This window comes from Pinus tabuliformis, chromosome 2_2, assembly GCF_031772625.1.
Source record: "Pinus tabuliformis cultivar Carrire ecotype Pingquan chromosome 2_2, CPIR1, whole genome shotgun sequence".
NCBI classification, from domain to species: Eukaryota; Viridiplantae; Streptophyta; class Pinopsida; order Pinales; family Pinaceae; genus Pinus; species Pinus tabuliformis.
Genome location: NC_142300.1, coordinates 372,130,836 through 372,148,299, shown reverse-complemented (window position 1 = coordinate 372,148,299; position 17,464 = coordinate 372,130,836). Strand labels below are relative to the sequence as shown.

General features: G+C 39.9%; 1 protein-coding gene across 1 annotated transcript in view; it reads left to right on the top strand.

Annotated features, from left to right (window-relative positions):
* The window catches only part of LOC149192782 (putative exonuclease domain-containing protein At3g15140), a 184,920-nt gene that overhangs the window by 64,064 nt on the left and 103,392 nt on the right, over nt 1-17,464 (top strand). The window contains exon 3 of the mRNA XM_089404714.1: nt 2,603-2,683. Coding sequence (XP_089260840.1) covers nt 2,603-2,683 — 81 coding nt within the window. The remainder of the gene's footprint in view (nt 1-2,602; nt 2,684-17,464) is intronic.

Here is a 17,464-nt window from a genome sequence, read left to right as displayed (position 1 = left end):
CCATCTTGGAGAAAAAATTTCTGCTAGGGATATCACTCACAAAATGGTGGGTAATAGGCCCGAAATTTCAAGCGTTGAATTTTAGGAAGACTAGTTTGACTTATGTTGACTTTTGACTTCGGAGGTGACTTGGAGGAGGGTTGGGCTTGGAGCTTTTGGTGGCAGTTTTGAGTCTTGGATATCTCATTTTGATCTAATTTTATAAGAGAAGGATTGTTTTTGGGTTTTCCCCCTCGTGGTGTTTTGTCTTGGCTTGGAGCCTAATTTCTGTTGTCTCTTGTCTTTTGTGCACTATGATCTCTATTTTCTCATTTTGAATGGTAATTGTTTGATGACTAAGAAAGGAAAAATAAAGAAGAACACTAAATAACTTCACATGTAATTATCATGTTAAGAAATTCTCCCTTGCATTGGAATTTCAACAACCTTTAGGCCTAGTTGAGTGCTCGAGTAAACTTTTAGGGCATTTACTTGTAAATTAATGAGAAGTGACTTGGTTACCCTCATATAATAGAGGGGAGTCACTTTCATTTTGAATCATCACACTTCACATCGCTTCTCTCTCTCTTCAGAAGTGCACACTATCTCTCTTGCTCTTTTCCGTTGGATGCAATGTGATCTTGGTGGAGTGAATTGTCTTGGGAGGGATATTCTTCCATGAGGAGACTTGTCTTGGATTGATGAGGTTATTCTTGATTGAATGGTGTAAGTTTATTACTAGATTTCTTCCATTTTGCATGCAAATTTCTGGTTTTCTTGTGCCATATTAAAAAGTGCAATATCTTCTATGAAACCCTGTTTCTTTATGCTTTGCAAAATTAGTCTTTGAAGAATCCATCAAAGGAACTTTGTATATGCCTCCTTTTATCTTAAATCTCCACATAAAGAAATTTGTTAGTGTTTCTAGGAGAGGCTTCTTAGTCCTCCACCCACCTCATTCGGATTCCTCTATCTTTGACCTCACCATCATTAACTCCATTGCCCAATTGAGAGAAGGCACTAGACTAGCTTGTTGTGGTCATTTAAATTTATTATTTTTCTCTCAAAATTTATGGTAACGAGGGTTAGGGTTAGGGTTAGCTTAAACTTGTATTTAATAGCAATTTACTGTCCATTTGTTGTTTCCATATTGAAATGGATTGCACTTAATAAATATGAGAAGGCAAAATCTAGCATTAATTGCATGTCTTCACCCCAAAATTAGGGCTGACATATTGACTTTAATTGCTGTCATATGCATTTTCGGCCATTAAAAACCATCGTTTACTTAACCCTAGCTTGCCTCCTTCAGAGCCTTTGCTCCTTTGTTGATTATACCACTCGGGTTATTTTACCAAGCTGCTATATGCCATTGTATATCCTAAATCTGCATATCATAAAAGCTTTAACTTAGAGTAACCTTCTTCTAAATTATAAAGGTATTAGAAAAGTGTACATGAACTCTAGGCAACTCTTATCTCAACCTTTCAAGGCTTGGCAATATCTTTTTCTTCAATTATTAGACCTTGGAATATCCTTGAGCCCTCTTTAGTTGAATATCTTGTTGGTGATGTTTTTAGGGAAGCCTTGCTTGTGGGGATAATATCCACCGCTAAACCGATGGAGAGAAGCCACTGAGGTGACAATGGTGGCTGATCTCTTGTTGCTATAAGACCTGGGTTGCCTAGTGAAGCTTTGCACTAGGCCTATTAGATTTTGCGGTAACAGTCATGAATCATAATTGATATGGCATACGAATAATTGATATAGCATACTAAAAATATTCTATATGTAGATTTATTATTTTGACAATGTAGCATATACTTCATTAATGAGCAAACGAGGATTGAATAAAACACCTAGTTTTTGAGGTTAGAAGCTAATTATCAAAGCAAATTTTGTTCACATAATATGGCCTCTAGTCTCCCAGCTAAACAGGAAAGTATCTGCCTGACTGGTGTTGAGTCTCTTTCTCTTGGTGTGCAGGAACATATGCTTTTCTTTTTGTTTTAAGGGTGGGAATTTCCCGTTACCCCCATTTGTGTGATGTAACTCTCCAACATACGATGTACTTATTGGTTTCATGAAGTAATATAACAGCATTTCAAAAAAGAGAAAATATGCCCCCTGGTAATTAGATCCATCTAGTACTTATTCTAGACATCTACTAGCAGCCTGATCACATGTAAGAGACTTCAGAGACTGTCATGATTCGTACCTTCGTTCAGGACATTTATTGAACAAATTTTAACTTTGTCAAAAAAAAACTTTCCAGAACGGTTCTCTATAAAATATTAAAAGTATATTCTTTGCAACGTACAGAGTGCTCTTTTTCTCCTATCTGCATTCCTGCGGAAAATCTACAAGTCTGAGATTGACAGGATAATCATTGAATCCTTCATGTACCTTAGACATTTAAAATTTCAGAACTCACCCATGAATGCATAACTTCTTTAAAAATTCCATTCTTGTCTGTGTCTATCCTTTTCAGGTAAATGCTGTCTTTGTTTCAATAGAAATGATTAGATTGCAATTTACAATCAGTCAGAGAAATTTTCATTCAGTCCTATTTTAGAGGTAACTTAGTTTGTCCCTTGACATTGAAATGTATATTAATCTACAGATTTGTAAGACCAATCAAGATGAGCGAGAAAAGAGTTGAAGAGTACATTAACGGAAAATATGGCAAGCTACGTCTTGACCGGTATGTTGATTCCCAATTTACTCAATCTAAATGCGTGCAATTCTGGATAGTGTTGTTATTGAAGTCACAGTGACTAAATGTGGATGCTTTTCACTGGAGACAAGTCATTCTGTGCTAAACAATGGTAGGAATCAGGTTCATACGTGCCATTTATTGAAAACTCAAGATTTGTTTAATTAAAATGTATGGCCTCAGCTTTCCTTGGTTGGTTATTGTTCAAATCATAATTGTTTTGCTACTTGGTTAAGTATTTATTTAGAAAGGATTTGAGAAAGTATGCTACATACTGCTTTTAGAGAGTTCTTACGTTGACAGAAACTCTAGAGGTTCTCGGTCTGATAATTTGGTGAATAACCCCAAGTAATGTTTTTTTTTTTTAAGAGAGATAAGGTGACATCCATGAATAAGGAAAGGGAGAAAATTACTATTTCTATTCATTTCTTGAAGTGCAGGAAACCCTTACCTTTTTAGTTGTTTTTTCATTTTGTTGGAAGTGCTTTGAGAAACATGCCCTTAGGGGTTGCACTATATAGAGCAGACTTTTCTTGGCTTAGGTGCCAACTCTGAGGGGTAGCTATTCTTCCAAAATTATCTAGGACTTGTATCCAGCCTCATCCTTTATGACCTCATGCCATTCAGGTGGAGTAGACAACAATAAAATGGAACCTTGGTGGATGACTTAATAGTCTGTCTTCATCACTAGTGAACAATGCCATGTTGGTGCTGCAAATTCATTTTATAAACAAAGAAAAGTGAGAGGCTATTGTTTACAGTGTAAAAAACATAGGGCATATTGGTAATCCATTACATTTGGCACCATTCCACTCTTAGGACACTGGATCATAGTCCTTACACCATATCCTTCATACCTAGATTTGAAACTCGTTCTCAATGCCCACCACGGGTGTAGTTTAAAATATTTTTTTCCCTAATGAAGAGTTTGATGAAGCTGAGATCTAAGTGTAATCATCTATGGGAGCTAACATATACATGAGTTTTCTATTAAACTGTCATTTATGTCTATTTTTACTGCTCAAATTCTCATTAGGTGTAAAACTTCCCAACTACAATTGGTGAGAACATAGAGGCAACTACTAGGCAAGCCACCCATTACCTCAGTGGTCTTGCCTCTCATTTTTGATTAATGAAAACTCCTTGTTGAGGGGTAATACCTAAATGGTTAACTCAAGCCTAATCATTGTATTAATGGTAGAGACTTTGGGCTTTAGTTAATTCAAGCTTCAAATTGCTGTGAAAATTCGAGAATCCACCCGAATCACTATTGCAGCAACTGATTAAGTTTCTTCTATTTGTTAAATAACTGAACAAATTATTTACTGTGTTCTACAGTAAATATCGAAACCAATACACTGCAACCTTCACTACTTAAAATTATATGCAGAAACAAGCACTGAGCAAGAAGAAATACATGTTAATTTTAGGCAACAATGGTATGTTCTAAGCTTTAGAGAAATTTTACTTCAATTTCTTTATTAGCCCAATATCAATATTCAGATTAGCAATCACATCAACATGATAGCTAAGTTACCAGGATTCGGATACGGATACGGATACGGATCCGGATCCGGATCCGCTAGTTTTTTGAAAATCTAAGATCCGGATACGGCAAGGATACGTCACGTACAATCAATATATATATATATATATATATATATATTTAAACTTTTAAAAAACACCTTAAAGCTAAAAAATCAAATATTCCATGAAACCATCAAACATTTTTAGAACATTGAATGATAAATCATAAAATCATAAATATGAAGATTAAAACTTAAAAGTTAAAACATTGAAATGGTGCATCGTCCCTCATACAAAGTAACAAAAAGGTCTAAGGATCATGATTCATAATATCATGAATGATAATAGTAAATACATTTACATATCCTCAAATGGATCTATATCTTCTGCATATTGCAACTCTACATCATGAATAGATGATGGGGGTCCTGGAATGTAGGAAGTTGCATCAGTAGGCTGAACTGGTGGTGGAACAATATCCTCAAGTAGGTTGAGGTGAGTCATGGCATTCAGTGTCAGGTTCAAGTCAGAGATCTCAGGCTCCACATCCCACATCCTGCTCGGACCTTTTTTATACTCTGGTTCAACATGTGATAGAAGACGGAGGTTGGAATGAACATAAACAAGGTCCTCAGCCTTTGCCGCTCCCAACCTGTTTCGCTTCACTGAATGGATGAAGCCATATGTACTCCAATTCCTCTCAGCTGATGAGGAACTAGCAACTTGTGATAACAACCTAGTGGCTAGAGTAGACAGATGAATGCTATCCCCACCATGGAAGCCCCACCAAGTAATAGGATCAAGATGTCCTCGATCATCCATAGCTACTGGATCTGAAAAGCTACCAGTAGACTGTACAAACCCTCCAAATTCTTGGCGGACTTCCATTGCAACTCCCATATCTCTATAAATTTTCTTCAAGGCTGTCTTGTATCCTTGTACCACTTCAGAATCTTTGTTTGGTGCTGCTCTACCAGGTAAAGACAAAGTTTTAGAATGATAGTATTTAGGGTGCAATGCATATGCCAGAAGGTGTAATGGCGTGGTCATTTTGTTCCACCTTTCTGTAACTATGTCCTTCACTAAATCATAGAATGTTTCATGAGGGTCATTTTCACTTGCCCTGATAATTTCCCTTATCCTCTCCAACATACTATCAATGTTTTCATAAACTTCCCCCAAGCAAGGTGTATCTGTATCAAATGCCCTGATCAAGGTCAAGATTGGTTCAGTGAACCGTAGAAGATATTGAACCTTGTCCCACCATGCATCATCAAGAATGATGGACTTGATTTTTTGCCCTCTATCAGAAGTGGAAGTCCTCCATGATTCCCAAAGAGGGTCAATGACCATTGCTTGTAGTGCTTGTCTCACCTCCACAAGTCTCTTTATGACAAGAGTGTGGGAGGCAAAACGAGTTTGAGCAACCTATAAGTTTCAAAAGGCCAAATCTCAAATGAGAAACCATATATAAATTTGTAATTAAAAATAAGAATTTCATTATTTCTAATACAAATAGTATTGATTAAAAAAATTACCTTCAGTAGCTCCAACTTTGCAAAACCCCGATAAATGGCTTGGGACATTGAATGATTTGTTATGAACATTTGGATTTCTTTTGATGCTACATATATTTCATTAATCCATTCAATCTCACCAATCTTGGCAAGCATCAGGTTCAATGAATGGACTGCACATGGAGTCCAAAAGATGTGGTCATATCGACCCTCCACAATCAAACCTGCAGCTTTACAAACCTGTGCGTTGTCCGTAATGACTTGGACAACATTATGTGGCCCCACACTTTCTATTGCATCAATAAGAATTGTGGATATGAAAGATGCATCTTTCTCTATTCCACTGCAATCAACAGCCTTCAAAAACATTGCCCCTTGGGGGCATACTGCAACAACATTAATTAATGGGCGGTTTCTTTGGTCTCTCCATCCATCAGAAATGATGGACACCCCTGTTTCTGCCCATGTATCCCGGATTGCCTGTAGCTGTCTATCCACGGATTGCCTTTCTGATGCCAACAAGGTAGTGCGGACCTTTTCATATCCAGGGCTTTTGTACCCCTTTGGCGCTTCATTAACTGCCTTAATAATTTGTTGCCAGTAAGGGGAACGCACCAAATTGAATGCTAGCCCATTTGCATAGATGCAACGAGCTACATGTTCATCAGCGATGTCTCTACCTTGATTATTGAAACACGCTTCAAGAGGGCCTAGAGTGGCCCTTTTATTAGATGTAGCAACAGGCCTAGATGGCAATGGAGCCCTAGTTGTAGAACTTTGCACAGGGTGTTTTCCCTTAGCAAGTTTCCTATCAGCAGCTTCTTGCAAAGATGCATAGAATTTCATTTTTCCAGGACTCAAACCTTGGCCAGGTTTGCCATTTGCATCTTTTGGCCCGGTGCATACTTGCACCCCTGTGTTAGTTTGACCGGTGAGATGGGCCTTCACTCTAGTATATGAGCCATTTTTTATATCTTGGCATTCATTGCACTTCCATTTAAATGAACCACCTCCGGGATTTTTTCCAATAATCTCCACATACTGCCACAGAGGAGATTTTGGATCTGTTTTGATGATTTCCCCTTCACCATGCTCATGTTGTGAATCTTGTGATGGTTCCATTATGATAATGGTATAGACTCTAGAGTTACTTGCAACTGCATTTAAAAATCAAATTATAATATATTAATATTATTTATAAACAATTAAAAATTAAAACATTAAAAAAAATTAAATTTAAAATTTAAATACATTTAAAAAATTTAAATAACATATATTAAATATTAAATTTTAATATAACTGTTATTATTATCACTATGCTATATTAATATAACATATTAATATAAAGTTATAAACATAAATATTAATTATTAAATAATATAAATATTAAATAATAGACACACTGATACGTATAACATAAAGTTATAAAGTTATATTAATATAAAGTTATAAAGTTATAAACATAAAGTTATAAAGTTATATTAATTTAAAGTTATAAACATAAATATTAATTATTAAATAATATAAATATTAAATAATAGACACACTGATACGTATAACATATATAACTGTTTATATGACCGTAAATATAATTATTAATAACATATATAACATATAATGATATAACATATATATATATAATAAATATTTAACATAAATATTATAATAAACATATAACATTATACATATAACATATATATATAATAAACACAAATATTAAACAATATAAATATTAAATCACTGTAACAATAAACACGCGCAGAAGAATACCTGTTAAGCTGTAAACCCGACTGTCTGAACAGTGAACACCGCCACCGCGTGCAGGGGAACCGGCGTGAACACTCTGCCCGACTGAGTTAACAGTGAACACCGCGTGCAGTGGGGCCGGAGTCGGAACGAATCAACCAAAAATTACTGTGCAGGAGGGGCCGGCGGTCGGAACGAAACAGTTTGTGCAGGAATGACAGTCGAGTCGGACAAAAGAAGGGTTATAATAAACCTAAAAAACACCGCGTGCGGGACCACAAAACCTAAAAAACGATTCGCTTTTTAACTTTTCGGCCACCTATCCACCGCTTCCGGCGTCACCGGCGGGATCCGTATCCGGTAAAGGCGAGCCGTTTCAAAAAAACCGCGATTTAAAAAAAACGTATTTTTCAACGTATTTTGCCGAATCCGGATCCGGATCCGGTTCAGATCCGTGGATCCGGCGGTTCTCCACCTGCCTCTGCCGGATCCGGTATCTTAGCATGATAGTAATATGTAGATAAACATAAACATAAACAATAGAAGACAAGCCAAGACAAGAGGACACAAGATGTGGCACCAGCCAGGGACAAACCCCAATGTGGGGAAACCCTTGATCAAATCTTCTTTTAGTCTTCAATAGTTCAGTAGAGAGAGATAGTACAATTTACAAATCTGATAATTTACAACAGCAGCAAAAGAGCCCTAACTAGAAAAGTCAACGCTGGTCAATAGGGAAGATTTGACCCTCAGCAAATCCGTTAACTTTAGTCAACTTCGGCCTCCAAACAGCAAGATAAAACAACCCTCAAAATAGTGATTCAGCCCAATCAAAATCTCGTCAAACAGCCCACCTGTGGTTAGCCCTAGCTGCAGTCAACGTTGGTCAACGGTCAACGTTTAGCCTTGATTTCTGTGCCTAGAAATGCAGCCTGCCCAAATAGAGATAGCCCTCATAAAAACACAGTCAAAGGAAGTCAACGCATGCTGGTCAACGCTTGGTTGAACTGTCCAGAAATTCGGTCTCCTGAAATTTTACTCTCCTGAAATTTCGGCCTTCTGAAATTTCACTCTCTTGAAATTTCGGTCTCCTGATATGCTGCGCTCTTGAAATTTTGGATGTGTGGAGAGAGAGAGGTCCAGAAGTCCGTACCCCATCAATGAGGAGAGAGAGAGAAGTGTGAAGATGAGTGTGTCCAAATGAGGCTAAGTCACCTTCTATTTATATGCAACATTGAGGATGAATAGATGTGACTGTTGGGCTTCTGAGCCTACATAAGTTTGCTGGCCGACCTTGACAATTTGACCATAATCAAAATAAATTCATAACTTCATTTGTACATGTCAGAATCAGATGATTTTTAGATCAATCCTACACCTCTCGGAGAGAGGAATCCAAGAAAAATATCAGTTGTCATAAATAAGATGACCCATGTGGAGTTTGGCCCTAGTTGTCAATTTTAACACTCCCTCTCAACTAGGGAGAACTCTATTTGCTAATCCATCTGCCAATCTGTACTATCTCTGCCATCAATGCACTGCTCTGCTTTGCTGAACTATGAAGAAGAAGTGATCGAGAATGTATCATACCATTCTCTACTGACCTGAAGTCAGTCCCAATAAAAAGAGAGTGTCTCATACCACTCTTACTGACCCGAAGTCAATTCCAATCAAAAGAGAGTATCTCATACCACTCTTACTGACTCAAAGTCAGTTCCCATTGATCTCAGATCAATATCGGTCATCTTAGCATAGGGAGTATGATAGTACACGATTCGTCCATCGGTAGTACTATGGTCCCTATCCTCATTTCCCTACTCATTGGCCAGATGAGAGGTACTTCCCATGAGTCCCAGATTGCATGGGTAGGATGTCTCAGTAGGAGAAGGATGAACCACTCAGCCTGCCTACATGTCGCCAAGGGATATCGCAGGGGAAGGCTGAACCACTCACCCTATACACAACAAACCTCTAGGGGAAGGCTGAACCACTCACGCTATGGTTGCTCATCGCTCCAAGAAGTACCCCAAGTCCCCCTGAGCTCCTAGAGCTTAATGTCCATCTCATACAGGACCCTCATAAGAGGCTCTTTCCACGACTCCAAAGTCGTTCTCGGAAGGCCAAGAACTTGACCTTCCCTAGGGGCTTTGTCAGAATATCGACGACTTGCTCATCAGTCCCAATGTAATGGAGCCTTATTGCTCCTCGTTGTACCATATCCTGGATAAAGTGGTACATGATATCTATATGCTTGGAGTGCTCATGAAACACGAGATTCTCTAATAATCGGATCCCACTCTGATTGTCGCAGAGGATCACGATGGTATCCAGCACATGTCCAAACAACTCACTAAAGGACTTCCTCAACCAGACAGCTTCTCAGGAGGCCATACTAGTAGCTATGTATTCGACCTCGGCGGTGCTCAAGGCAAACGATTTCTGCTTCCTGCTCATCTAGGATATCGAAGCAGAACCCAAAGAAAAACAACATCTAGAAGTTCTCTTGCGATCCACCACACTGCGAGCCCAATCAACATTATAATAACCATGCAACCTCACATCTCCGACAGTGTATCTCAGTCCATGAGTGATTGTATCTGAGTTGACGATACTCAGAAGCATTTCCCAATTCAGGTCCAATAGCACTACCACATAACTTCTTAAAGTTAAGTTCCATCGGAATAGTCACAGGCTTGCAGTCCACCATCCCAAATATCTTCACAAATTTTGCTTGCAGTCTTGCAGTGTCACAGGCTTGCAGTCTTTCCAATATCTTCACAAATTTTGCTTGAGAGAGGAAAATTTCACCTGGCTTTTGCCAGACCACCAACCCTAGGAACTAGTACGTCGGTCCTAGGTCTTTCATCTCAAATTCAGAAGCCAACTCACTCTTACATTTGTGAATGAGAGGGTCTACAGTTCCATCAACTCCATGCTTGATTTTGTAGAGCCACTTAGAGGTGACAACCAATTTGTCCTGGGGTCTAGGGACCACATCCTAGACATCGTTCTTCATAATTGACTTGTATTCTTCATTCATAGCATCCTTCCATACTTGTTACTTCACGACTTCTTCGAATGATGAAGGCTCATTTTGAATGATAGTGCTCATGGTGGTCAAATATCCTTGATACTTGTTCGATTTCTCGCTTTCACGGAAAGTCCCCCTTGGTGCAATGTGCGTCTCAGCATCTTCGAAAGTCTCCCTAAGCCATGAGGGTATCCTTTTGGAGGAGGGCTCATGAGGAGGAGGATCAATAGGATCCATAGGTTCATCAAAATCAGACATCGTTTCGTCCTCTTTTTCACCCTGATTTCCAGTGTCAGCGTCTTTGTTCTTCCTTAGGATAGGAAGGTTGTTGATCTTCCTGAAGGCCATATCTTCGTCGAAGGTGACGTCATGACTTATCTCAACTTCCTCTTGACCAATCACATAGATTCTATATCCCTTAGAATTTTCACTATAGCCCACAAAGATTCCTTTCTTCCCAGATGCATCCAATTTGCTTCTTTTCTCTTTTGGCACATGAATATAAACGGGGCTTCCAAAAATTCTAAAATGAGAGACATCGGGTTTCTTACCAGTGAACATTTCTTCGGGAGTCTTAGAGTCCAATGCTTGATGAGGGCATCGGTTTTGAATGTACATGACGGTATTTGTAGCTTCAGCCCATAGAAACTTCGGAAGGCCTTGATCATGAAGCATGGCACAAACTGCTTCTACAATAGAGCGATTCTTCCTTTCAGCCACACCATTTTGCTCGGGAGTGTATGGCATTGTATTCTCCCTCTTAACGCCAACTTCTCTACCATAATCTTGGAATTCAATGGAATCGTACTCGGTCCCATTATTAGTCCTCAATATCTTGATTTTCTTTTCGATCAAGGCTTTGAAATGTTGGAACTAGGTGAACACTTCATTCTTCTTCTTCAAGAAGTAGATCCAGGTCTTGCGAGACTAATCATCCACAAAGGGGAGATAATATAAGTATCCTCCCAAGGAGTTTACAGGCATCATACCAAATATGTTGGAGTGGATCAATTGCAATATGTCTATGGTCTTGCTATTACTTGAGGGGAATGGTCCCCTTGTAAGTTTTCCTTCGGCACATCTTGTACATTCACCTTCATGCTCTACTTTGAACACGAGCATACTTGTCACCATCTGTCTTACATTGGGTAGGGCCTTATAATGAAGGTGGGCAAACCTCCGGTGCCATAGTTCATATTGTAGAGATGTGTCGCAAGACATGGCTCCCAATGGACTTCCTCCAACTTGATACAAAGTGTCAACCTTGAACCCAAGAGTAAAATCATCTTTAATTTTTTTTTTTTGCCAAACACGTAGCTTTCCATCGATGAATGCCACCTTGAATCCTTTGTCCTCCATGGCTGAAATGGACACCAGGTTCTTCTTGAGATCAGGTACATATAGTACTTCTTGCAAATAAAGTGTTACCTTGATTCAATTGAAGGGTAACATTCCCTACTCCCTTCACGGGATAGGTGGCATTGTCTCCAAGGATGATCTCCAAGTTTGTTTCATTTTCCATCAGATTAGAGAGGGCTTCCTTGTATCCGGTGAAGTGCCTTGAGGCACCACTATCAATCAGCCAATTTCCCAAAGTGTTCGGAGGAGAGGCAGTGGAGAGGGCCGATATAAGATAGTACTCTTTTTTCTTATTGTTAACAACATTTGATTCTTCATACTTGGAGTTCCTTGATTTCTTGGAGGGTCGACCATTTCCTTGATGTCCCGCATTCCTTTGTCCTTTTCCATTGGACCTACCATTCCTTTGATTGTTGTTGTTGAAGTTGCCCCTGGAATGATTGTGATCATCATCATGCGGTGTGTCCCTTCTATTTGGACACTCCCTTGCATAATGGCCAAACTTATTGCAAACAAAGCACCTGCCCTTCCTTCCTCCCTTAGATCTAGGCTTTCCATGGAAATGACCTTTAGACCCTGCATTATTTCTCCTTTTGGCATGAGCAGAGAATGCAGTGGGGTTGCTTCTATTAGAAGGCATTTCTTGCTCCACCATTCTTATTTCTTCTTGAATGCATCTCGACATCAATTCTTCAAACCCTGGAATTCGATCATTGTTGAGGACAGTGGTTCTAAACACATACCACTCAGGTGGGAGTCCTCCAAGGGTGGTGAGAGTAAGTTCCTTGTCAGGAATGACTTCTCCAATCCTCAAGAATTCTCAAGAAATAGGATTGAATATCCTTGTCCTTGCCCTTCTTAATATCCTTCAACTTATTCTTGAGAAATAGAATTTGATTAGCATTACTAACCTTGAACATGCCAACCAACCTGTCGTAGATCTCCTTGGAGGTCTTCAATTCAGAGATGTAGGCCACCAGATGCTTGTCAATGGAATCCCTGATAATCTTCTTTGCTTTGACTTCAACCCTATTGTACTTGGTCTTCGCAGCAGTTGATGCATTTGAAGGAGGTTCGGGGATTTTACCCTGCACATAGTCCATCACTTCTTTTTCTTCCAAGGTCAAATCAAGAGACATCTTCCATCCATGGTAGTCAGATTTATCATGGAGCTTGTCTTCAACCGGGAAGTAGGATGAGGAACCAATGTTGCACGAAGCGAGGACGAAACAGGGACGTTTTTTGGAAGTGGGGATGCAGAAGCGTCATTTTCCAAAAATCTAGGAAGCGAAGTGTCTCCTATATTTATATATATATTTTTTTACATTTTTTTGCATTTGTATTCAAAACTTGCATCTACTATATTTATATTTTTTTTGCTATATCTATATATTTTTATATTTTTTTTGCATTTTTTTATAATTTTTTTTCGGAAGCTTGACTCTTCATACGGCCGAAGCGCCGTACGAAACTCATTTCGGAAAAACCGAAACGTGGTTCTGAAAAGACCGAAACGCGGTTCGAAAAAATCGAAACGCGGTTCGAAAAAATCGAAACGCTGTTCGGAAAAACTGAAATGCATTTCGGGCACACGATTCTTGAAATTTCCAGGAAGCGTGTTTATCAACCCGAAACGTGTTTTGGACGACGCTTCCCCCACGCATTCGTACGGATCGCGGTTTTGATCTGGGGGGGGACGTTTCCTGCAACACTGTGAGGAACCCATTGGATCATTTGTCCTTGTTCAACTGTCTTTGGTGATTGTTCTTTCACTCTTGATTGAGCTTTGTCTTCACCTCACCTCTGATACCATGTTAATTTTAGGCAACAATGATATGTTCTATGCTTTAGAGCAATTTTACTTCAATTTCTTTATTAGCCCAGTATCAATATTCAAATTAGCAATCACATCAACATGATAGTAAAATGCAGATAGAACATAAACATAAACAATAGAAGACAAGTCAAGACAAGAGGACACAAGATGTGGCACCAGTGAGGGACAAACCCCAATGTGGGGAAACCCTTGATCAAATCTTCTTTTAGTCTTCAATAGTTCAGCAGAGAAAGATAGTACAATTTACAAATCTGATAATTTATAACAACAGCAAAAGAGCCCTAACCAAAAAAGTCAACGTTGGTCGAAAGGGCAGATTTGACCCTTAGCAAATCGGTCAACTTCATTCAACTTTGGCCTCCAAACAACAAGGTAAAACAACCCTCAAAACAGTCAAATTCAGCCAAATCAAAGTCTGGTCAAACAACCCACCTATGGTTAGCCCTAGCTACAGTCAACACTGGTTAACAGTCAATGTTTAGCCTCGATTTCTGTGCTCAGATATGCGGCCTGCCCAAACAGAGATAGCCCTTACAAAAACGTAGTCAAAGGAGGTCAACGCATGCTGGTCAACGCTTGGTCAAACTGTTTAGAAATTCGGTCCCCTGAAATTTCGCTCTCCTGAAATTTCGACCTCCTGAACTTTCGCTCTTCTGAAATTTTGGCCTCTTGAAATTTCTGACGTGTGGAGAGAGAGAGGCCCAGAAATTCGTACCCAATCAATGAAGAGAGAGAGAGAAGTGTGAAGATGAGTGTGTCCAAATGAGGCTAAGTCACCTTCTATTTATATGCAACGTTGAGGATGAATAGACGTGAATGTTGGGCTTCTGAGCCTACTTAAGTTTGCTGGCCGTCCTTGGCAATTTGATCATAATCAAAATAAATTCATAACTTCATTTGTCCATGTCAAAATCGGATGATCTTTAGATCAATCCTACACCTCTCGGAGAGAGGAATCCAAGAAAAATATCAGCTGCCATAAATAAGATGACCCATGTGGAGTTTGGCCCTAGTTGCCAATTTTAACAATACACAACACAAGTGACACCATTATTTTTGGACAAATGTCCCTGGAAAAACCCAATGCGGGAAAACTGGTGCAACAACTGAGGGTTTGTATTATTAATCAATAGTTTTATGAATACAATTCTTCAGATGCCCAAACTGGCAATCCTATACAGAGATATAACTGGGTATAAAGTAGTGAGATGATCTCACCCTGTCATTGGAAGAACCGGCACTGATCTGTGCTGGAGATGAGCCTCTATGCAATATTGTGTCACACCCATGTAGTCACTGCGTCACTGCAGCTGGGACTATGTTGCACCTTTCTGATCCTCTGCTGGCTGGAAACTTCGGCCCTCTGACCTCTCGGTCTCACACCCTGGCTCCGGCACTAGATCTCGACTTTTCCTCAGTAGAATTTAGGTCTCCCTCTGAAGCTCTATGCTTCCACAGCGTAGCTCTACATGGCCTTGCGTTAGCCTCTTTGGACGTCTTTTTGCCCTCTCTGCCTTGTACTCTCTAGACTAGGAAAACTACCCTGGAAACTATCCCTGCCCCTCGCTGCAAGAAATCACTTCGATCTATTCTCTAGCAACCACTGTGTTGCCCTCTCTGAGAAATTCGATCTCCTGATCTCTCTCCGATGTGTTTTCCAAATGCCCATCAAGCCTCTTCTTATAATCCTCCAGTTGAGTAATCAACGACCCAAATTAGATTCTAATCAATGGCTCAGATCATAGTGACTTGATCCTTGTCTTCTTCTAGAAGTTTCACCGTCAGTTTAATTAATACCCTTTAATTATTTTAGTTTCCTAATTTTAGACTTAGGTACCCATTAAAAATAATTAATTATTTTAATAAAACTGTCTCCAGGTGGAATTTCCCAAAACGATTTCTGGGTATTGTGGAATACATTGTCCTAGCCTCCCTGCAAATTTTGAGGCTTAGAGCACATCCGATGCTACCAACAATCAACACTCCCTCTTAGCGAGGAATGTGCTCTAGTAATGCAACCTGCTGAAGCACCACCCTGACTTTGAAACATCTCCCTCTATGCTGCTGATGTTTGACATCATTGCCCACCAACTACTGCGCAAATGCTACATCTATGCTGCTACTGGCCTTGCCACTGCCAACAATGCATCTGTACTGCAACCCTCGCAAATTCTGCATCTGTGCTGTTGCTGGCCCTGCCACTGCCAACACTGCATCTACACTGCAACCTTCTCCAACTACTGCTGCTACTGCATCAACAACAGAAAAACATCCAAAATTACTGAACAGGTGTTCAGTGTGATGCATCTATTGCTGGAGTTCTGACTGCTGCTAGTCTTTGTGTTGACCCTCTGAGGCCTCTGCGCTACTGCTGACCTCTGCTTTGTGCCAACTACACTACTGTCAACTCTGCTCTGCGCTGCTCAGTCTCTGGTGCTCCTAGCCACTGCAACTCACTCTAGCACTGCGCTGCACCAACTGACACTGGTCCATCCTACTACTACTGATATGAGCTCCTATAGCAAGGTATTGATCTGAGAGGTGGACTCCTCAAGGATGCTGCCCATCAACAGTTCTTTCGAGCTATAGTATTAAATCACTCCACCTCTCCCCTGGAGCTATCTAGGCAACCATGGCAAACTCCTTTGGATCATGCTTCTCGTCTTTGTCCTTCTTCTTGAGAGGACTCTGTGTAGCGTAGTGACCAAATTCACCACATCGGAAACATTTGATCTTCGAGACGTCCTTCTTCCGCCTCCGCTGCTCCTGCTACCCCTTAGATGCAAGGGCCGCATTCTCTTCATTCATCTTCGGCTTCGTCCCACTGCTGCTGCTATCAAGTTTACACTTGACTAAGTCTCTCCTCATCTCTTCCTACTAAAGAGCGGCCTACATCCCTTTCCAATCCGACAATCTCTCTCTTCCCATGATACTTTGGAGTCTGGACAAACACTTGCCATTCTTCTTAGACTGAATTCAGGGCCAACCTCACCATCTCAGTACGCTGAGGTGTTGATCCCACAACTGCCAATGAGTCTTGGGTTTGCTGAAGCTTCGTTAGGAATGGATCAATGCGTTCCCCTTCTGCATCGTCGTGATCTCATCTTCTGCTCCAAGTACATCTTCTACTGCTCGGAAGATCCCACCTGGCCAAGGCATCCCACATCTGCTTGGCAATCCCTTTGTCAACAATGTGACACGCTACGTGAGCCCTCACTCCATCGAGTATCAACTGCTTGGCTTTTTCCATTTCTAAAAGAATGTTGAATGAATTAATTCAGAATGAGCAAACAACTCAATGATAATACAAAGATATTTACAATAATAGAAACATCAGGTTTCTATGTAGAATATGGAAACAATCAATTTCATCTAAGAAACTGCTAAAAGAATAAAAATAGCAACAGCTAAAAGAATGAGCATTAAATACTAAATAGAAATATTCTAATACCCTCCCTTAATGCTCAATCTATTTACAACACCAATAGACCCTCGGAATTTTACAAATTTATCAGGACCAAGAGGCTTGGTGAAAATGTCAGCGGGCTGCTCTGTTGTGAGAACATATTGCAACTGAACTGAGCCGTCTTCAACCAGCTGGCGAATGTAGTGGCAATGAGTTTCCACATGCTTTGTTCGTTCATGAAAGACTGGATTCTTGGCAAGTTTGAGCACTCCCTGATTATCACAAAACAAAGAAGTAGGCCCTGTCTGGAAAACATGCATATCTGCAAGCATACGTCGAAGCCAAA